The sequence below is a fragment of the Chelonus insularis genome, unplaced genomic scaffold (genome assembly GCF_013357705.1).
Source record: "Chelonus insularis isolate UGA/USDA-ARS -01 unplaced genomic scaffold, ASM1335770v1 contig_376_pilon, whole genome shotgun sequence".
NCBI classification, from domain to species: Eukaryota; Metazoa; Arthropoda; class Insecta; order Hymenoptera; family Braconidae; genus Chelonus; species Chelonus insularis.
In genome coordinates, this window is record NW_023276534.1 from 159,693 (window position 1) to 180,301 (window position 20,609).

Below are 20,609 nucleotides of genomic sequence, written 5' to 3' on the forward strand. Positions count from 1 at the left end.
TACTGACTTCTATTTGAATATTATATACAACCAATGCATTCTAATTTATAGCCTGAAATATACCTGTTTTAACAATAAAACACAGCTTTAACGATGGATAGGTATCTATTGAAATTTTAACAATGTGCTGAACATTACGTAATACATTTCTCTCTCAGCAGTCTCAACCAGTCGTCGTTGCTAATCCATTGTATCTTTCTCGACAAATCGTAACGTCTCGACCTGGCTTTGGATACGTGATCTCGTAAAAATGTTAATAGCTTTGCACTCGTATCACCCATAGTATTCGTGGTGTCTTCAGTCTAAGGTACACGTAGTGTTCTCTTGTTGCTTATAGATCCTGCGTGCTCCAATACACAAAGTGTTCTTTCTTTATCTTCTTTGCATTTTTCTAGAGAGCCAATGGAAGACATGTATTGTTTAATTCAAATTTTCTTTAAATGCATGAAATGAGTTTTTTTATTGACAATATATTTTTTCTTTCTAGATGTCTATGCATATTGAAGAACAAATAGGAAATTTCTACCAATTGAGTACTTGAATAAATGGGAATTACTTCAATATTAGGTAATATCTTGGAGCTTTTGTTTTTTTATGATGATAACTAGAATCATAGACATACAAAAGGTTGCCAGGTCAGGCTAGCAATGATGATCTCTATTGAAGCTTGTGAACAATCTTGTCAGCAGCATGATGCAACAACAACGTTTTTTTTTGAAAGTTTTCTGGTGAATTAATTACTAAAGAAAATCCTTTCGGTCGTTGTTGGATTCCAGAACTATTTCAATGAAGTAAATTTCGGATTTTTTTGTTTCAGGAAAAATTTCTTTTTTATTAAAAGTAATTCCATCATACGAGCATCAAATATAATTGTTTCTTCAAGCCACATAAAATAGTCTTGACCTGGAATCATCATCATCATCATCATGACTGGACCATAATGATCTAGTAAATTGATAACTAAGTTTCAATTCAAACTTGATGCTAGCGAAATAGTACTTGAATGTCTGTTGAAAATCATAGCATATATTACAATCTTAAATAACATAACTGATAACTGCAGTTAAAGGGATTGAATATCTAAGCAAGTATTGAGGTGATACTGTAAATATAGATTGAATCAACAATGTATTAATTTAATCAAATTAACTAAAGCCATACGAGTTAATTAAACTCCTCATTTATGCAAATAATTCATGTAGAAAACTGAGTATCAGAAAAACAGAATCACATGTGAGTAAACATGAAAATTACATCAAATAATTTTTTTATGTGCCTCAGGCTTTCACCTGGTATATATATTTGTTAGAGGTGGAATACTCAATAGAAATACTTGAGTTACCAAGGACCACGTGCGACGGATATAGAGCTGAGACGAGTACAAGATAAGCTAGCACTTTCTTCTTCGTTTTCTAGGATTTTTATTTCTCCTTATTTCTGCATCACGCTTTTCAGCACGTTGTGACACATCTCGCGTGCGCCCAACTAGTATCCAGTTTGTTGGAGTCTCTGTTTCTTCACGGTTTAAATCTCTTTAGAAACTTCCTTGTAAGTTTTTTTATTTGTTTTCCATTTTATTGTTTATTTCTTCCTTTTCCTTTTTTTAATGTCATTGCATTTACATAACAATCGATTTACGTACATAAGTGTGTGTAGAGTTGTTGGATGCACTTTATGATCATATTGGAAAACTTGAAAAGTCATTATCTTTTTATCGACTTTGTTTTATTCTATTATATCATAAAAAAATACCTGAATTATTTGACTTTCACCTGCTAGTAAAACATAAAACAAAATTCTTGATGGTTTTTTGTACATCAAGATCAGTTTTGCCCATCATCAAAAGTCTCTAGAAGAGACTCATTTCCATCAATGTTTTCATATCACTCTGGAAATGAATATCAATATCACAGAGATAATATAGAGTATCACACTCTTTTTAGATCGTGTAATCCTTTGAATGACTAATTAGGGATTGTAAATTTACTAATATAACTTGATGAGAATTTTCTGTAATTTTTTTTTAGTTGCATCTGAAAATCCTCTTCTCTCCAAAAGAACTTCAACTTTTAAGTACCAATTCAAGTACTAACAAGATATTCTTTGATTATCGTAATTAACAGATGGTTTTTGAAAAATAACTGTCACTCCTGTCAATCCTGAGATGAATAACTACTTACAATATTTTCATTAAAAGTATAAAATACAATATCTACCAGAGTAATTACAATAAAGTATCTTTCTTGAGCATTTTAACATAAAGAACTCGAATGTATTATGATGAAATATAAAATCGAAATATAAAGTAAGATATAATGAAGACAGTAATGTCACATTTTTCATAATGGCAGTAGTATTTGAAATGATAAGTCCTGTGGCTAAGAGACCATGGGTCTAGATAGAACATTTGGTACATTTTATGCAAGAAATAAGTTCATAGGTTATCTTTAGATGTTTCTGTGGTACTGTGCCATGAAACTATGGCTTCTGAGCTGCGCTTGTCAAGCAGTAAAGTACGCTGTATCTTTGTAGCAATAGTTTATATTCACGTAAAGTCCAGACAAAAGGATAGAACAAGGTAAAGGAGAAGTGTTATATTTAAAGTACATTGTCGAGTGTCTGTGTGTAGCTGAGCTGACTGCATTGCGCTTGGAGGATAATAATGTAGACTCTTGTAAGCGTTTGTGTGTTATACATAAGTTAGAGTTCCATTTACAAAACGATAGGAAGAATGACTTAAATGAATTTCGAGAAGTAATAAATTTATTTGTAATTGAACTCTTCATTAGCTATAATTGCATCAATGTGATAGCTTCACACTTTACATCAGAAATCAACAGATAGGGAATTTTTCGAGCTTTTTTTTTATTTCAACACAGCAGTTTTTCTCTCGAATAAACACTCACTCGGTTGACTTATTCGACATGCGGACAGGTCAACTGACAGATGGATAGACAGACGACTATCAGAAAGTCCTTTTTTTACATTCCAGAATGTCAAGGCATATTGAAACTTCACAAAGTTATTTTCAGGTCGATTGCTTTGTATTATTATCATTCAATAATGGAAAGTTGAGGTTATATAAATTTTATATAAAATCGATAGCGATACATGCTGCATAATTAATAGAATAATTGAATTAACTACAATATGTAAATAAAATGTATGAAAAAAAATTATTTATATATGTAATTTTTATTTTAATGCTTCTTTATTGGATTAATTTTCTTGGTGTTTCGTCATTTGATAGAGTGATAAACTCTATGAGAGTGCTGACAAATTGTAATTAGCAGGAAAATTATTATTCAATTATTTGGAAAAAATTAAAATGCAAAAAAGTATCTTAAGCATAATTTTAAATGTTAATTCCTTCTTCATGCAGCTAATCCTTTTTTCTCCTTAATTTTATTATTGTTCGCAACAATTCTAGCATATAGTAAGCACTTAACAGTTGTAAATATAAAAAAAGGATTTTATGTTTAAATCGTGTATTTAAAGAGAGAAAAAAAATCTTAGATTAGTTAATAGTTATTTTATTTATTTAAATTTTTGTAGATTAGATCAGCTTTTTAATTGTATTTATAAAAATGATTAAATTATTATTGTATAATATTTTATTTTATTCCTACATGTGAATTTCAAGTCACATAAAAATCAAATGAAAAATGGCTGAAAATGATTTCGTTACATGAAATGCTTTAGTTGGAAATTTAAACACTTTACTGTGAATTATTTGAAAAATTTATGAATAGCTGGAGAAAAAGTTGGAAGATTGAAACATTGGTTGAAGTTTGACCAACGTTTATACGGATTCTTAAAAGTTATATAAAAGCCACATGAAAAGCTAACAGCTTTCAATCAAAAAAGTTCTTAACTATTTTTTTTTTTGTTAACTATTTACAAAGTTTATTTTTTATTATATTTTATTTTTTGGCACTTTGCAGTCATTTTTTTATAAAGCAAGAATATTCAAGTATGGATTACTGGATCAAGTATGAATTTTATTTTCAATTTGACATTTATTTCTTAAATTCAGCACAATTATTTTTTCAAGTTATGTTTCTAATAATTCAAGCAAGAAGATTGAATATTTTTTTTTTCAAAAGATTTATGGAATATTTATTGCATTTTTTGATAAATTTCAAACGAGTTGAAAGATAAAATAAATCAAATTTTATTCTACAAAGTTGACAGATTTTGTATATAAATAATATCAAAATATTTTTCAAATAGTTTAAGAATGGAGTTAAGATTAAATTTTAGTAAGCTTTAAAATCCAGGGCTTACGATATTATTATAAGAATTGAAATTTCATTGTTATTATTGTCATTTTTACTCCATATATTTATTTATTATAATATTAATTTATGTATTGTATTAATTTAAGTAACATAGAGAAAGAGAACATTTATTAATATATTAGTTAATTTAAATCTTCTTTGTGTTTTACTCAACCTTATCTTCCCCTTATTTTTCATGAATTTTTTTTATTAGTTAAGTCAATAAATTTAAATCACTTCGAATAAATGTTTATAATATTTTAAATAATTAAAAAAAAAATAAATTCTCCAAAAGAAAATTGTCACAGTGTATTTATAAATTCATTATTGAATATTAATTTTTAGTAATATTAAGAAGTGCACTGTTTTTTTTTCTTAAAAAAATAAATAATTTGACGATAAAAAATATTTCAGAAAGCAAACAAAGTACGATGAAGACTTAAAAACATGTGAGAAAAATTATTAGATTTATTGTCTCGATAATACGGCCGTCATTGTGGAGACAGGATCGTTTATATTCTTGAAATAAAATAGAAATTTCCGTCAGAATCAATTTTCAGTCGCACTATTCGAGTCTTTTACAAAAAAAAAAGGAAAAAAAATCAAACTGTCAGGAGAAAATGCCAATCGTAGTGAGAAAATTTCCATGGAATAGATAAGAATAAAGGAAAAGATAAACGTGCAGTAAAAATTGGATGTTAACGCGTGACACACCTACTTGCTTGACATTCAGCTGAAAAAAATTATTTTCCCCGATAGATCTTCATCTATCGCCGTCAAAGACAAATGATATTCGCATTTATTGTGTTTGAATCGTTCACAACTGTATATATCTTTTATTTACATGTCAACTATTTGTCATTCTCTATCAGAGTGTTATTGATGTAACGAATGAGCATCCTTCTTTATTAATTGATAATGGAAATATTAAATCAAACAAGACATGATAAAAAGTCTATGAATAAAGTGAGAAAAAATAATGGAATAAAAATAGCGTGTAATGGAAGGGAAAAGTGTGAAGAATATATTGGAAGATAAAGCTACGAGTTTTTCAGAGTTGAAGAAAGGAAGAAAGAGCAAAAGATAGGTCTGGAATAAAGATGAACCCTTCCGGACTTATGATTCATTTGATTTGCATTGGAATTGTAATCACGCGACACATGGTTCTAGCAGTTTTATTTTCATATCTCTTATGACCTAGTATTGCTCCAGCATCTTATGTTCCAGTACTTGCTCTTCAGTGGAAGGTGGAAATTAAATTCACCAATATCTGTCATGATACAGATGAGGTGAAGAAAGATAGTGGAATAAATGGGTTTTTGTAGTGTAGAATTCCAATTGAATTAAAGTTCACTTTTAAATACTATCAAAATAATATTTTAACCAACGTTACATCAGTAAAAGTATGACAAAGTCATTGTACTAGTCGAATTATGTTTACAGTATAAATAAAATATACATAAATTTGAACGTTGAAGGTTGCTTTGAATTTACATAATGAAAAAGTTAAGCTAAAATATTGGATTACGATGAGGAAATACAGGAAAACAGAGAGATTGTTTTCATAAAATCCTTGTATTTTATAGCAACTTCTAAATAACAGATTTAATATCACCATGTCTTCCACAATAAACTCAGTCTATGACATATCTTGGATCTTTTATATTTGTTTTTATTATTTTATTATAATTAAAAATTGACAACTTTTTCCAATGTTAATCAATTTATCGACAGATTTCATCAAGTGGTGAAGGAGTCTTTTTTTTGAGTTGAGCTTTAAGGAAGATACTTGTGAGTTCATTCAAGTATCTTAGAGTGTTTTCTCCAAGTATAGCTTCCAAGAACTTATGTCTGAATCTCACCAGTTAACTCACAAATATTTTTTTGTACAACTTCAAGTCATTTGCTCGAATTTAGAAACAGTTACCTCAAAGTTGTATTGTTTGAAAACTATTTAGAGAACTCCGTGAAGGTTGTTTTAAACTTTTATCCAGTTTTTACATGAGAGATATTATTTTATTGATTCTCAGTAAAAATCGGATAATATTTGAACGAAAAATAAACAGAAAGATTATTAAATGATTTTTTTAGTTTCTCATAAGTTGTTTAGAAACTGGAGATTGATGATGAGATGTTGATTAACATTTGGACGATTGTTGAAATATTTTTTCTTTGTTGCGGCATCACTTGGTTTTTTGCTGATAATTCAGGATCTATGGGGCCTATAGAGAAAATAAGGATATCTATGGATTCGTGAGAACGGGATCTTTCGATTGCAGTAGTTAAAATTATAATATTAATGATAATTAATGCTAAAATTAAAGAAATGTCCCATTTTACCCCATTTTAGGGGTGAAGTAATGGATTTTTTAAATGTTTGACCCGATTCCGCATTTCTACGCATTGAGACGAAGAGAATGAGTGGTCAAACTTGAAAATCGGAGCACTTTGATTTTTCACCCCTAAAAAATGGCAAGTGGTACCCCTTTCCATTTTTTTTGGCCAAAAAAAAAAAAAGTTCTCCAATTTTGATGATTGAGGGCTCATTCTCTTCGTCTTGATGTGTAGAAATGCGGAATCCGGGCACCGCCCAGAAAAACTCACTTTAACACCCTTAAACAGGGGTAAAACTAAATACAAAATACGAATGATCCTCCCCTTGACTTTAAACCCCTATAATTCATGAACGGGCAGACGAATAACTGTTTTTAGGGACGTTTTTGAAACCTAAGAATCTGAGCTATCTACCAATATCGATAGATTTATTAGAAAAAATTTCTTTCACCCTTAAAATCACTAAAATATAAAAAAAAGTCACATTTTTTTGGGACTTTGCCAACTATTTTGGCAATTTTAAGGGTGAAATAAATTTTTTACACATTTTTTATGGATATGTATCGTTAGCTGACATTCTGAAGTTTCCAAAAACCTCTAAAAAATCATTACTAGACAACTTGGATAAGAGTTACAGAGGTCCAAAGCCAAAGAAGAGATGATTTTTGACCCTTGCTTCGACTTTGGACCTCTGTAACTCTTATACAATTCATCCATGATGATTTTTTAGAGGTTTTTGGAAACTTCAGAATCTCAGCTAACGATACATATCCATAAAAAATGTGTAAAAAATTTATTTCACCCTTAAAAATGCCAAAACAGTTGGCAAACTCCCAAAAAAATATGACTTTTTTTTATATTTTAGCGATTTTAAGGGTGAAAGAAATTTTTTCTAATAAATCTATCGATATTGGTAGATAGCTCAGATTCTTAGGTTTCAAAAACGTCCCTAAAAACAGTTATTGGTCTGCCCGTTCATGAGTTATAGGGGTTTAAAGTCAAGGGGAGGATCATTCGTATTTTGTATTTAGTTTTACCCCTGTTTAAGGGTGTTAAAGTGAGTTTTTCTGGGCGGTGCCCGGATTCCGCATTTCTACACATCAAGACGAAGAGAATGAGCCCTCAATCATCAAAATTGGAGAACTTTTTTTTTTTGGCCAAAAAAAATGGAAAGGGGTACCACTTGCCATTTTTTAGGGGTGAAAAATCAAAGTGCTCCGATTTTCAAGTTTGACCACTCATTCTCTTCGTCTCAATGCGTAGAAATGCGGAATCGGGTCAAACATTTAAAAAATCCATTACTTCACCCCTAAAATGGGGTAAAATGGGACATTTCTTTAATTTTAGCATTAATTATCATTAATATTATAATTTTAACTACTGCAATCGAAAGATCCCGTTCTCACGAATCCATAGATATCCTTATTTTCTCTATAGGCCCCATAGATCCTGAGTTATCAACAGAAAACCAAGTAATGCCGCAATAAAGAAAAAAAAAAATTTTGTTCCCCAAATGTTCTCCACAGTCCCACGAAGGGAACGTCGGGGAACCAATTTTTCAATACGGGTTTCTCTGTTAGCTTTCATTGGATCCAAAAATTAGCAAAGATTCTTTTTTCTAGCTTAAAAAATATATATTTTATTTCATATTTGACGTTGTTCTAAATAAAACAGTTGATCAAACGAAAATTAATTGAGTTTCTGTAGAATGGATTGAAAAATGTGAAATTAAATTAATATAGATGTTATTTGACAGCAGGTCGTTACGGTAACACGTAAAATGAACGGGAAAACATGAGTTGGCTGGACATCAACAAGGTGGTAATGCAATCTCGTCATCGTCGGTCAACCCGTCATACGTAATAACCATTATTTATGTGAATTTGGTATGTTCAGTATTGATATCAGTGAATATATATTCTCTATCTCGTCGATTTTCATATTTCTATACTGATTATTTCAACGTAAACCATTTATCAATGGAAATATAATTTAATACTATTTTTTCCAGATCCAATCAGCAAATAAAAAAAGTTGTCATACACTATATAGTTATTATGGAATACGTTTGGACAATTTAAATGGTACTTTTTTCACCTGCTGTGGCGTTAACTTTATTACTAATTCAATTACAGTCTTTTTAAACTAAATGAGTTATACTTAATTGCTATGAATTGGTATAAAAATGGATCAAGATTATCTAGAGAACTGGAACTGACTAGGAAAAAATTACAGTCTTGAAGTGAGTGATGATAATAATACTAATGCAAACTAAATTAATTTGTTTTTCTTCAGAACTATAACTGAGATGTTTGAGAATAAATGATTTGTTGATGAAGATGAAGATAATTAATTGACAAATTTTTACAGGTTCATAATTATCATCAAATGATACATGAACATGTTGGAGATCATGCTGAATAATAATATAACCCAATATCTAGACCTATCAGTAATTTTTTTGTACGTTAAAATTAGAAAAATATTCTTGGCTTCAAAATCAAACTTTTTAATGGCTTTTTATTTGATTACAAAGTATCATCCTGATTGGTTGTATGGGCAAGAGGATACCAGGAAACTACAATCAGACCAGTGATGAGTGATGCTGTGTGTGTTCATGTGATACTGGAAGAAGAATAGAGAGCAATAAATAACTTTGAATAACTAAATTTTCCAGATCCATTTTGTTGCTAATTCTGGAGTGTCTTAGTTTTAGTAACCATTGATTGGATAAGTTTAGCAAAAAATTGAAGCATAAATAATTTATTATTAAATCACTTTCGTAATGGTAATATTATTCATGCATAGAAAAGAAGTATTAAATGAAAACAAACTTTTATTATAATCAAAAATTTTAATTGAAGTTTTTAAATGAAATATTTTAACAGCCTAAATATTTTCTTGACTTCCAAAATTATTACTTCATTCAGGTGGATTTGTGTTTAATGAATAAATTTTAATATTTAAATATCAAATATTTTTCATTTTCGTTGGTGAAATATAATGAAATAGAGAGTGTAAAGACTAGAATTCTACAGTATAAGCTTTGCCAGTCATTTATTTTTAAAACTAAAATTTAGTGTTGTAATAACATAGGTCAGAGATATCATTTAGTTTATTTAGTCAACGAGCTTGAGTCGTGCAAAGAATGAAGAATGGAGAATAGAGAAGAAAAGTTGAAGTATATGCTTAAAGAACCGTTTCTTGTTACTCGACTTATTTTCATAAAGTCGCTTTTATTTTTCGGTCAGTAATTTCAATTTTATTTCGTAAAAATGGTAAAAATAAAAATATCTACTGACTCAGTTAAATTATATTGACCACGATAAATGCATTTACTATTAAATTGGTAGTTTAATAAACTGAATATTTCGATTTTAGTGAGGAAAAATGATTAACCCACCTTTCAAATTCTATTTAAATAGTTATTGGAATTTAAAAAATTTTTTATAACAAAAATAACAATGTTTTATTTTTAAAACAAGAAGGAATCATTCGAAAATGAGTTAAAAGTACTTGGAATAAAATTAGAGATTAACTGAATGAGAATTTGAAATTTGCAAATGACTTTATGAGTTTTTTAAAAATTATTTCATAAACATGAATAAAGATAATTGAATTACATTTTCAGTGAAACTAGAAGGAAATATTTCATCATCTTATCTATTATAATCAAATGTTTTTAAAATAAAAATGTAAGAGTTACATAAAAATTTCGTATTTTCATTTACTGAAATGAATTCATTGCACGTTAAAGTTTGCGAACCCTCGTGTACAACAAATCTCATGTTACTCTCGCCCACGTAACTCGTTCATTTTCATTCGACGCTAGAAAACTTTTCATTCACCGTTCTAGCTCTTGTCCAACCCTTCGATTTATTTCCTCATACGTGTCGCTCGTTTTTTTCACTTATATGCAAGCGAATCCACGTTTAAAACAATGATTTTTCATTCTTAATCCGAATTCATATTGTACTAACGCAACATTTAATTCCATTTTTATTGTACCATTCAATTATAGTGTGCGATTTTTTGAAAAGTAATAAAGAGTTCAAAAAATTGTCTTATTGTACTAAATAGAATTTATTTTATTAGATCTTTATTAAGAGTTGATAAAAATTGATTATTCATAGCTGACTAAATCAAAGCTACCATGGTTACAAGGTACTTTAGAACCTTATTTAAATTTGTAATGCATTTAGAACGATATAATTTGAGAGCTTAAATTAGAAACATAATTTTCAAACAAGGATAAGCAACTTTTGTTCATTTTATTTCAAGTAGTTCTTGTGTTTTTGCTACAAGAGGAAGTAGCACAAACTCTAGATCCATGAAGGATTTTGTATAAACTCTTTTTTCTACTTCGAAAAAGACAAAGGGCACTTGTTCCTGCTCCAAAAAAGCTGGACACTATTTGATTCCAAGGAAAACTTGAGAGAGATATAATTATATATATAGCAAAGCTGAACAACTTTTGAGTTATCTGATAACTTTGGATCAGAACAATAAAACTATCTTTGAGAACAGCATTGGCCAAAGCTAGTTCTTGTTGCTCAGAGTGCTTTTCAAGTAAATCCATAGCTATTGTAAGAGTGAGTGACCACAATGCTGTTCAGGAGTTTATGTTTAATTGTTTTATCACTGACTCTCTCTTTGCTCCAAAAAAGTGTATTTATCTAACCCTGCAGAGATGTCGAAGAGTATAAACAAAGGAAATTTTTATGAAGTATTTGAGTTAATTTTGTTCAGGTCTGATTTATGACATCTACATGTGGGCTTGAAGTCTCTTTCATTAGTTCCATGAAAGCTGTAAAGAGCTCTTGGAGTCAACAAAGTTGAATCTACGAAGCTCTTTTGTAGAAAGTGCCATTTTGTCAAGTCAATTAGACTTTTATTTCATTGTAACATGGTTAATTACCTGTTTTTTGTTCAGATTGAAAAGAGATTATTAAAATCAAGGACAAAAATGGCGAAAACTGGGTTAGACCAGGAAGAAAAAGTGTGAGACCTGCATAAGTCTTTATTTTGCCTACTTCAGCTGAAGAACCGTATTGATACTTATGGATCCAGGTAAAAAAAAGGTTGGTAAAATTGTATGAATCATATTTGCTTAGATACTAAATAACTCCAACTAGCTCATAAATCCTTCTTGTACATTCTTTTTACTCTAATTTTATTACTCCAATCCCAATGTCATCCAACCTAAAGCAAATAAAATTATGCATAGAAACTAGATAAAGAAAATTCAAGGCAGTTATTTTTGGTCTAAAAGACAAAACAACATCGATCATAAATAAAATCAATCTTTTATCACACTATAAAAGTTTTACCAGTTCAATACATCCCTAGACAGTTCTCAGTATTTTCCAATCCCTTGAAAATTCCTTGACACTCAATTACTTCTTGAACCCTCTGCTACCTGAGACATTTCTTCCCTACTCTTCAATATTTAGCTAATTTCCCACTTTCCTCAATTTAACAAATCAAATCTATTAAAGAAGAACTGACACTTTTGGATCCACCCCACAGAATTTCCCTTCCTGAATCTGATCCACCTTTCTCAATCATTCTGCTGTGACTCTTTGGAAAGACAAGATCAGCCAAGTACAGGTATGGAGATTATCCATTTAAAATACTCATTCAAATAAATATATTATAAATTGTATTGCTTCTTAAACATTAAATAATGAATATAAATTGATTTTAAAGTCATTTTATCTTTATCATGTAGAATCATTTCTATGTATCATCACTTTTTTTTTTAAATAAATATTTTTTCACCGATAACAATGTTGTAGCATAATTAAGAAGATATAAATAAATTAATAAAATAATATCCAATGTAAAATAATCATTTATTTATCCTTTCCCTCTAAAATTATCTCTCAGCAGAGGTAGAATAATCCAAAGGCCCTCGGCCTCATCAGTATAGCTACCAATAAAAAATGTGGGCCAAAAAAAGCTGTTAAGTGGTAGGTATTTAATATTTCCTGTATCAGATAATATTACCAATAAAATGAATAATTAAATTATAATTTCATATCGATTGATTATTTTTATTACTTCCCAATGGATACTCAAACAATTATTCTATTTAATAATATACTAATAGCTTTTGCTGGCTGTTTGTAAGTTCAGTCTACCAATTAACTGATCTCTCAGTTGGAATAGTTGCAAAATAATTAAACGTATTTTATCAAAATGTATTTAGATACCAAAATAACGTTTAGTGTGGTGTTGTAATAATGACTCAGTGCGTTGGGCGCGTGTTTCAGTGGCATAAACGCAGGGTGTATAATCATCCGTAGTTAATTCTACCTACTGAGAAAGGTGGAGGGTCCGAAAGCGACACCACTAATTGAACTATTAGCAGACACGTCATGCCAAATTAACTAAATACCTTATTATTTAGTTTGAGTTATTTTTATTAAGTTCCTAATTACATAAATACTATCAGAATAATCAGATTTCTTCATGCTAATAATGTTATTTCCTTTTTAAATATTTTTTCATTCACAATGAAAAAAATAAAATAATTAGATTTATTATCATGTGTTAATTTTTCATTTAACATCTTAAATGAAAAATTAACACGTTTTTTTAATTATTTATAGTAATAAAATAAATTCTACTATGAAAGTTAAAATGAAAAATTAGCTTATGATCATAAATCCCACTATTTTATTTCTCTCAGAGTATCATTATAGAAATTAAAAATTACAATTCATAACAAATGAATGATGTTGACAAAAATGTTGAAAAGTATGTGTGAGTGTAATTTATTTAAATTCAATAATTTTAAGCAGGATCTGGCTCTTTAAAAATCACTAGAATATTTTTGAAGACCTTTTGATTTCAAGCTTCATCGTGGATTTAAATATTCTCGCATAATACTCAGCAGCCATTACACGAGTGCAGTGAATCAACATAATTTGGATGTGAGCCATGTAGGAAATGTCAAAAGACTAGGGAAGCTGCCTAATGAAAGCAAATTTTAGATACTAAATGCTCCAAATTAGAAGTCGTATTTAACCAGAAATATTAAAGCTGTCAAAATTTATTGTTGAATAAAAAATAGTGTTGTTTGTTTTTATTTTTTTTTTCTTAGAATTATGTGAAAAAAAAATTTGGGAAATGTTTATAAATATTTTTAGATTGAAGATAAAATAATTTTAGAATTTGGAATATAAAATTGATAATTTTTTATGTGACAGATAAATGGAATCTGCCGATAAAGAGATAAATTCTATAATGCTTAGAAGAATTGAGACATAGAAATTCGTGACTACTGGTACCTGGGAATCACAGGTGGTGTTGGAGATAATCTGTTCACTAGTTCTTCGTTTTATGTAATTACATTTGAGATAGGCACGAAAATCAGTCGACGAATTACTGATGATTATTCACCAAAAGTTATTAGAATTTATATAATAATATTTATTAGGATGAATAATGTTGAAAGAAAATGTGAACTCATTTTTAATATATTTCAAATTTATTAAATAAAATAAAACTTTAATTTACATATCATAAATGAAATTATAATCAATCGATATTAATGCAAAGAAAATCAATTCCATCTTGAAATGATAATTATTTATTATAGTAATATTCGTGACGATTTTTTGTTTAAGACAAGCAAAATTTAAAAGCGTGACAAGGTTTCATTTTCTTTAAACACTTTCTACTACAAACTCCCTCTCTTTCTCTCTCTCTCTTTCTGACCTGGCAGGTTTTCAAATCCGACTAATTCTCTTTGTAAATTTAGTATTCGGAAATACAGTGAACATACAAAATGGTGATTCATTGCAAGCAACTCTTCTCTTAATTTACGAGAATAAATTGTCAATTGTATAAAATTTATGTCCATTGATACTTTCAACTAGAATTTGATCGCACTCAATTTGTTTAGCATAAAATTCATTTAAAATAAATTTTGAATTACAATTTTATTCCCATAAATTAGAAGAATAACGAACGGAATTGATGCATTAATTAAGTCATAACATACCTCAACTTATATTCACTGTATGGTGATGTTTCTGATGATCTGTAGTTATTTCCAGTCTGCAACAAAAAAATTATCACTCTAATTAATTTTAAAATATGAATTAAATAAATATAATTAATATTTGTTATATTTTAATTAATAAGCTTTAATATTTCATTGTCGACGATTGGAATAAACAAGTTAATAAATAATCCGAAGATAATTTTTATAAATAATTTAAAAAAAGAAATCATCTTGTTCTGCTTAATAAAATCAATAGTTTATTGCAACTACTTTGTGGCAACAGTAAAAGACAGGATGCAAGAAATGACGTCATTTTAAAGTGACATTAATAAACACGGTGGTTAACCTAATAATATCATAAAAAACTAAACAATTTTCCAGTTAAACAAATAATCATAAAAGAAAATAAACAAATAAAAAATCTCTCACAATCTCTGTTATAAACAATTGTTTATAAATAAAATAAATAGCAATTTATTATTTTTTATCCATTTTTGATGCCACAGATAAATTCAACTTAAAACATCATTGTTGTATTATTTTTTTGCAATTTATTGTTAAACTTTTAACAGATGAATTAATCACAGATGCAACGATACAGATGAAATCGAATACTATTACACAAACAGGTATAAATTTTCTATTATCATTATGATCGTAATAAATGTGGAATATGATTCCATGATTGATAACAGTCCATAATGGATCATGAATTTTATTCAAAGCTCACCTCGTTAATTGTACAAATATTATATCTTACTATAAATCCATACAGCAGGCTTTACAACAAGTAGTATTGTTTCAATGCACCATTGCTAGAATTATTAACTCCTAGTACGCTTTCCTATTTCAATTAACAACACCGCAATGAGAATTTCCTCCACAAGCGAAATTTGATCATTAATAATCATACAATTGAATGTTATAAACATTCAATAGAGGATTAAAAATTCAACCTCTGTCTAATAATAATAATTAATTAATAATGTTGCCCTTTGATTCCCGCACATTATTTATGTCTGAGTACTCACGTTCCATATCTACTTCGTACCGCACGAAACGAAGCAGTGGAATAAACAACTCAGCCAGTCCGGTCGACTGCATATCAGCAAAGGCTGCCAAGATTGCCAACGTTTCCATATGACTGTTGTGTATTTTTCATAGCTTTCATTCAGAAAGGGACTTTACACAAAGCTCCATACACTCGAGATATGTTATTTTCTGTTGCCTCAGGTGTCGAAGAAAATTCTCTAAATATTAAATAAAAATGTTTTTTTTATTATTGAGGTAATTTATATTATAATTGTAAAGCTTTCAATGATGATAAATAAAATTGAGAGTTATTTATTAGTGATTTATTGTATATTTATGGCTTTTTCAAATGAAGGTGAGTATATTTATTATGTTTGTATTTCCGTTGTAGAGGTGGTAATTCTGATAATTAATATGATAGGAAGCTTGGAGAATTATTAAAATAATTTCATTCAGACGAGTGATATTAATTATATGGAATAGTATTGGAGATTTCATTTTTTATGCTTGATGTTATTTAGTATTTTCGTCTGATTTATTACGTTATTTATTTTAAAGGGAATTAGTAGTTTTTGATAAATTTGTCTATTTGTAGGCAGATATTGAACTTCCGATATGCCCTGAAATTTTAGAACTGTTAGAAACTATAAAGTTGTATGACTTGACATGAGTAGAAGATAAGTGAAAGATGACCTGGAAACTTTTTTAGTTGAATTAAAAATCCCTTTGGAGGTCAGGAAAGTGAAAAAGAATTCTAATAATTGCATGACTTTTAGAGAGCCACAGATCAATAGTTCATTGTTTAAAATTTCAATGATATTTTGTTCTTTTTTTTTTTATTATAAAGTAATTTTTTGAAATACGAAAATAGTTTAATATGCATTGTTAAATAACTTTTGATTATATTTCATAGTAAAGAGATAAAATAAATAACATTGTAAAGTTATCTGAATATTTTTATTATAATTTATGTCTTTTGTTTAATTTGGATTGATATTATTTTATATAAAAATGTATGTAATGCTAAATGCAATATTTTATTTTAATTGTCATTATTTTGTTGAGAAAATCAATTCAATGGAACACTAGAATACACCAATACTCAAAAAATTATGTTATAGTTCCCCTTCGTGGGACTGTGGAGAACGTTTGGGGAACAAAGTTTTTTTTCTCTTTGTTGCGGCATCACTTGGTTTTTTGCTGATAATTCAGGATCTATGGGGCCTATAGAGAAAATAAGGATATCTATGGATTCGTGAGAACGGGATCTTTCGATTGCAGTAGTTAAAATTATAATATTAATGATAATTAATGCTAAAATTAAAGAAATGTCCCGTTTTACCCAATTTTAGGGGTGAAATAATTGATTTTTTAAATGTTTGACCCGATTCCGCATTTCTAGGCATTGAGAGGAAGAGAATGAGTGGTCAAACTTGAAAATCGGAGCACTTTGATTTTTCACCCCTAAAAAATGGCAAGTGGTACCCCTTTCCATTTTTTTAGGCCAAAAAATAAAAGTCCTTCGATTTTCAAGTTTGACCACTCATTCTCTTCGTCTTGATGTGTAGAAATGCGGAATCCGGGCACCGCCCAGAAAAACTCACTTTAACACCCTTAAACAGGGGTAAAACTAAATACAAAATACGAATGATCCTCCCCTTGACTTTAAACCCCTATAATTCATGAACGGGCAGACCAATAACTGTTTTTAGGGACGTTTTTGAAACCTAAGAATCTGAGCTATCTAACAATATCGGTAGATTTATTAGAAAAAATTTCCTTCACCCTTAAAATCGCTAAAATATAAAAAAAAGTCACATTTTTTTGGGACGTTGCTAACTATTTTGGCAATTTTAAGGGTGAAATAAATTTTTTAAACATTTTTTATGGATATGTATCGTTAGCTGAGATTCTGAAGTTTCCAAAAACCTCTAAAAAATCATTACTAGACAACTTGGATAAGAGTTACAGAGGTCCAAAGCCGAAGAAGAGATGATTTTTGACCCTTGCTTCGACTTTGGACCTCTGTAACTCTTATACAATTCATCCATTGATGATTTTTTAGAGGTTTTTGGAAACTTTAGAATCTCAGCTAACGATACATATCCATAAAAAATGTTTAAAAAATTTATTTCACCCTTAAAATTGCCAAAATAGTTAGCAACGTCCCAAAAAAATGTGACTTTTTTTTATATTTTAGCGATTTTAAGGGTGAAGGAAATTTTTTCCAATAAATCTATGGATATTGTCAGATAGCTCAGATTTTAAGGTTTCTAAAACGTTCCTAAAAACAGTTATTGGTCTGTCCGTTCATGAGTTATAGGGGTTTAAAGTCAAGGGGAGGATCATTCGTATTTTGTATTTAGTTTTACCCCTGTTTAAGGGTGTTAAAGTGAGTTTTTCTGGGCGGTGCCCGGATTCCGCATTTCTACACATCAAGACGAAGAGAATGAGTGGTCAAACTTGAAAATCGAAGGACTTTTATTTTTTGGCCTAAAAAAATGGAAAGGGGTACCACTTGCCATTTTTTAGGGGTGAAAAATCAAAGTTGTCCGATTTTCAAGTTTGACCACTCATTCTCTTCGTCTCAATGCCTAGAAATGCGGAATCGGGTCAAACATTTAAAAAATCAATTATTTCACCCCTAAAATTGGGTAAAACGGGAACTTCCTTTAATTTTAGCGAAAATTATACCCTAATTATAATTTTAACTACTGCAATCAAAAGATCTTGTTCTCACGAATCCATTGATATCCTTATTTTCTCTATAGGCCTCATAGTTTCAATTAGTATTCTAATAAATGCATCTCAATATTCATTGTTTCATTAATCAAATTCAAAGAGTGACCACTCCAAAAATAAGTGTTACACAAATAAATAAACTCGAGCTAGAAAAAAAAAATGTATACACATATATTTTCGATTGCCTATAAATAAACTAACACTGAAATAAAAAATAAGCAAAAAAAAAAAACTTAAAAGAAGTGCGAGAGACACATCGAGATACTCAAGCACTGATCGTTTGTTTATTTTACATACTTGTTTTAATAACTAGAAATAATAGTATGGTGTAAGTAGTAATATCATAGGATGTTCTTAGCCGTTGTAAAATATGTTTTAGAGCAGCAGTAAGAGTGAGAAAGAAGTTCAAGTAAAAACAATGAAGAAAATATAAAATAAGAGAACAGAGAAGTGGAATACAGAGAGATAATACAGCACTTGGAGAGTATGAGGACAGAAATAAACTAGGACTGTAACTCACCTACATGTGAGGGGATAAAATTGTAGAGAAAGAGTAGCAGAGATAGAGGAAGCAAGTAAGAAATAAGTCTTGAGTGATCCAGAGTCATGTTGGTCCAACGAGAGAATAAACGGTTCAAGCAACTGGCTTTTTTATTATTTTTTGTTTTCTTCTCATCTAATTTTTTCGTATGATACTTTTTCTTTAGTTTTCAATGTTATATGAACAAAGAGTAGCCACCTCAAGTTGCTGCTCTAGACGTTATTTTCGTCGAATTTCATCGTAAGATTGGATTTTTTTATTTCTTACTTGGTAATATGCCCAGTGAGAATACCACTAGAGAAGGATTTCCGAGAGATCTTCAACTAAAAAAAAGAAAAAAAAGCTCAAACACTAAAAATAGGGAAAAGAGTCCGGAAAGAATCGAAATATAGAGATAGAAAGAAGTAGTGAAGAGAAAACGTGATGCTAAAATATTAATACATTCGAGAAGGAAGAAACACCGGTGATTTTTCATGCTAAATCTTTTAGCACATCCCGAATTTTTCTATTCTTTTCTTCTTCAATGTCAATATATTGGCAGTGCATTAGGAAGTACAGATATCGGAAAGTTCCCGTAGGCTTTTATTCTCAATAATAAATGATAGAATCATTATTTTGTCATTTGTATCGAATACCAGGGGATATTGGAGATACCATCAACAACTTGTATCCTTCTGACTGACAATTAATCATTCTAAAACATTTTAAATTATTTTTTATTGCATTTTTGACTTATTTGGAACTTGTGAGCTTTTTTGTGCTTTTATTAATTAGATTTTTTTCATGTTGGATTGGAGTATATTTATCTTGTGTGGCTTACAACATTTTAGTTTCATTATTGATGTATATATAAACTAAATAGTTTATGAGTATGTAAATATAAAATATTGAATTTAAGCTTTTAGTACCAAGTATCAACATATATACATTTGTGTATTGTTTTAACTCAGATAAAAATAGAAACAGAACCTTTCATATCAAATGTAGGTTACAAGACATTTTTTCATTTTAATTCACAAAATTTCATAAATAAGTTTTGTATTATACTTCTCATTTTAGATAAATTAATTCTTGTTTCAATGTTTTTGTTTTTATTAGTTTATTCTTTTTTTTTTGGTTGCGCAAAAAAATTGTTGCTGTTTTAAATGAAAGACTGAATAGAATTTGTTATATCTCAAGCACAATTTTAACTTGTTTGCCAGGAAATGATATTTTTTTTCCCCCTTTACGTTATTTTTAACAATTGTAGAGCTTTTTGATTGTCAAGAAAACAAAGAAACTTTTTAAAAATATTTAATTTTGTTGAGAATTTTTTTTATACATTTTTAAAAAGATTTTGAAACTATAAAAATTATTTACTCCAATTAAAGTGGATCCTTACTTTTAGATAATTACCACAATTCTTTGATGAATCTGGTAGAATGTGATCCAAAAAGACTTGTAAAATTTTTTGTTTTTCAATTTTGATTGCTATTAGATGTTTGTCCTCATGATAAATTAATTCAATCTTACCTTTGACGCTGTTCTAGTTAATAACCATTGAAAATATTTCATTTAAATTTGATCAAGATCATGATCAAAACCAAAATCATCATCATCTTATTAAGAAATACAGTTACAGAAGTTGAATAATATTTACTGATTATCAACAAAAATAGTTTGACTT

The 20,609-nt window shown here is 29.0% G+C and overlaps 1 protein-coding gene across 6 annotated transcripts in view; it reads right to left on the reverse strand.

Annotated features, from left to right (window-relative positions):
* Positions 1-20,609, reverse strand: part of Scgdelta (sarcoglycan delta) — a 178,520-nt gene that overhangs the window by 34,352 nt on the left and 123,559 nt on the right. For all 6 annotated transcript variants that reach the window (XM_035083924.1, XM_035083926.1, XM_035083923.1 and 3 more), the window contains one exon: positions 14,626-14,681. In XM_035083924.1, the coding sequence (XP_034939815.1) occupies positions 14,626-14,681 (56 nt within the window). The remainder of the gene's footprint in view (positions 1-14,625; positions 14,682-20,609) is intronic.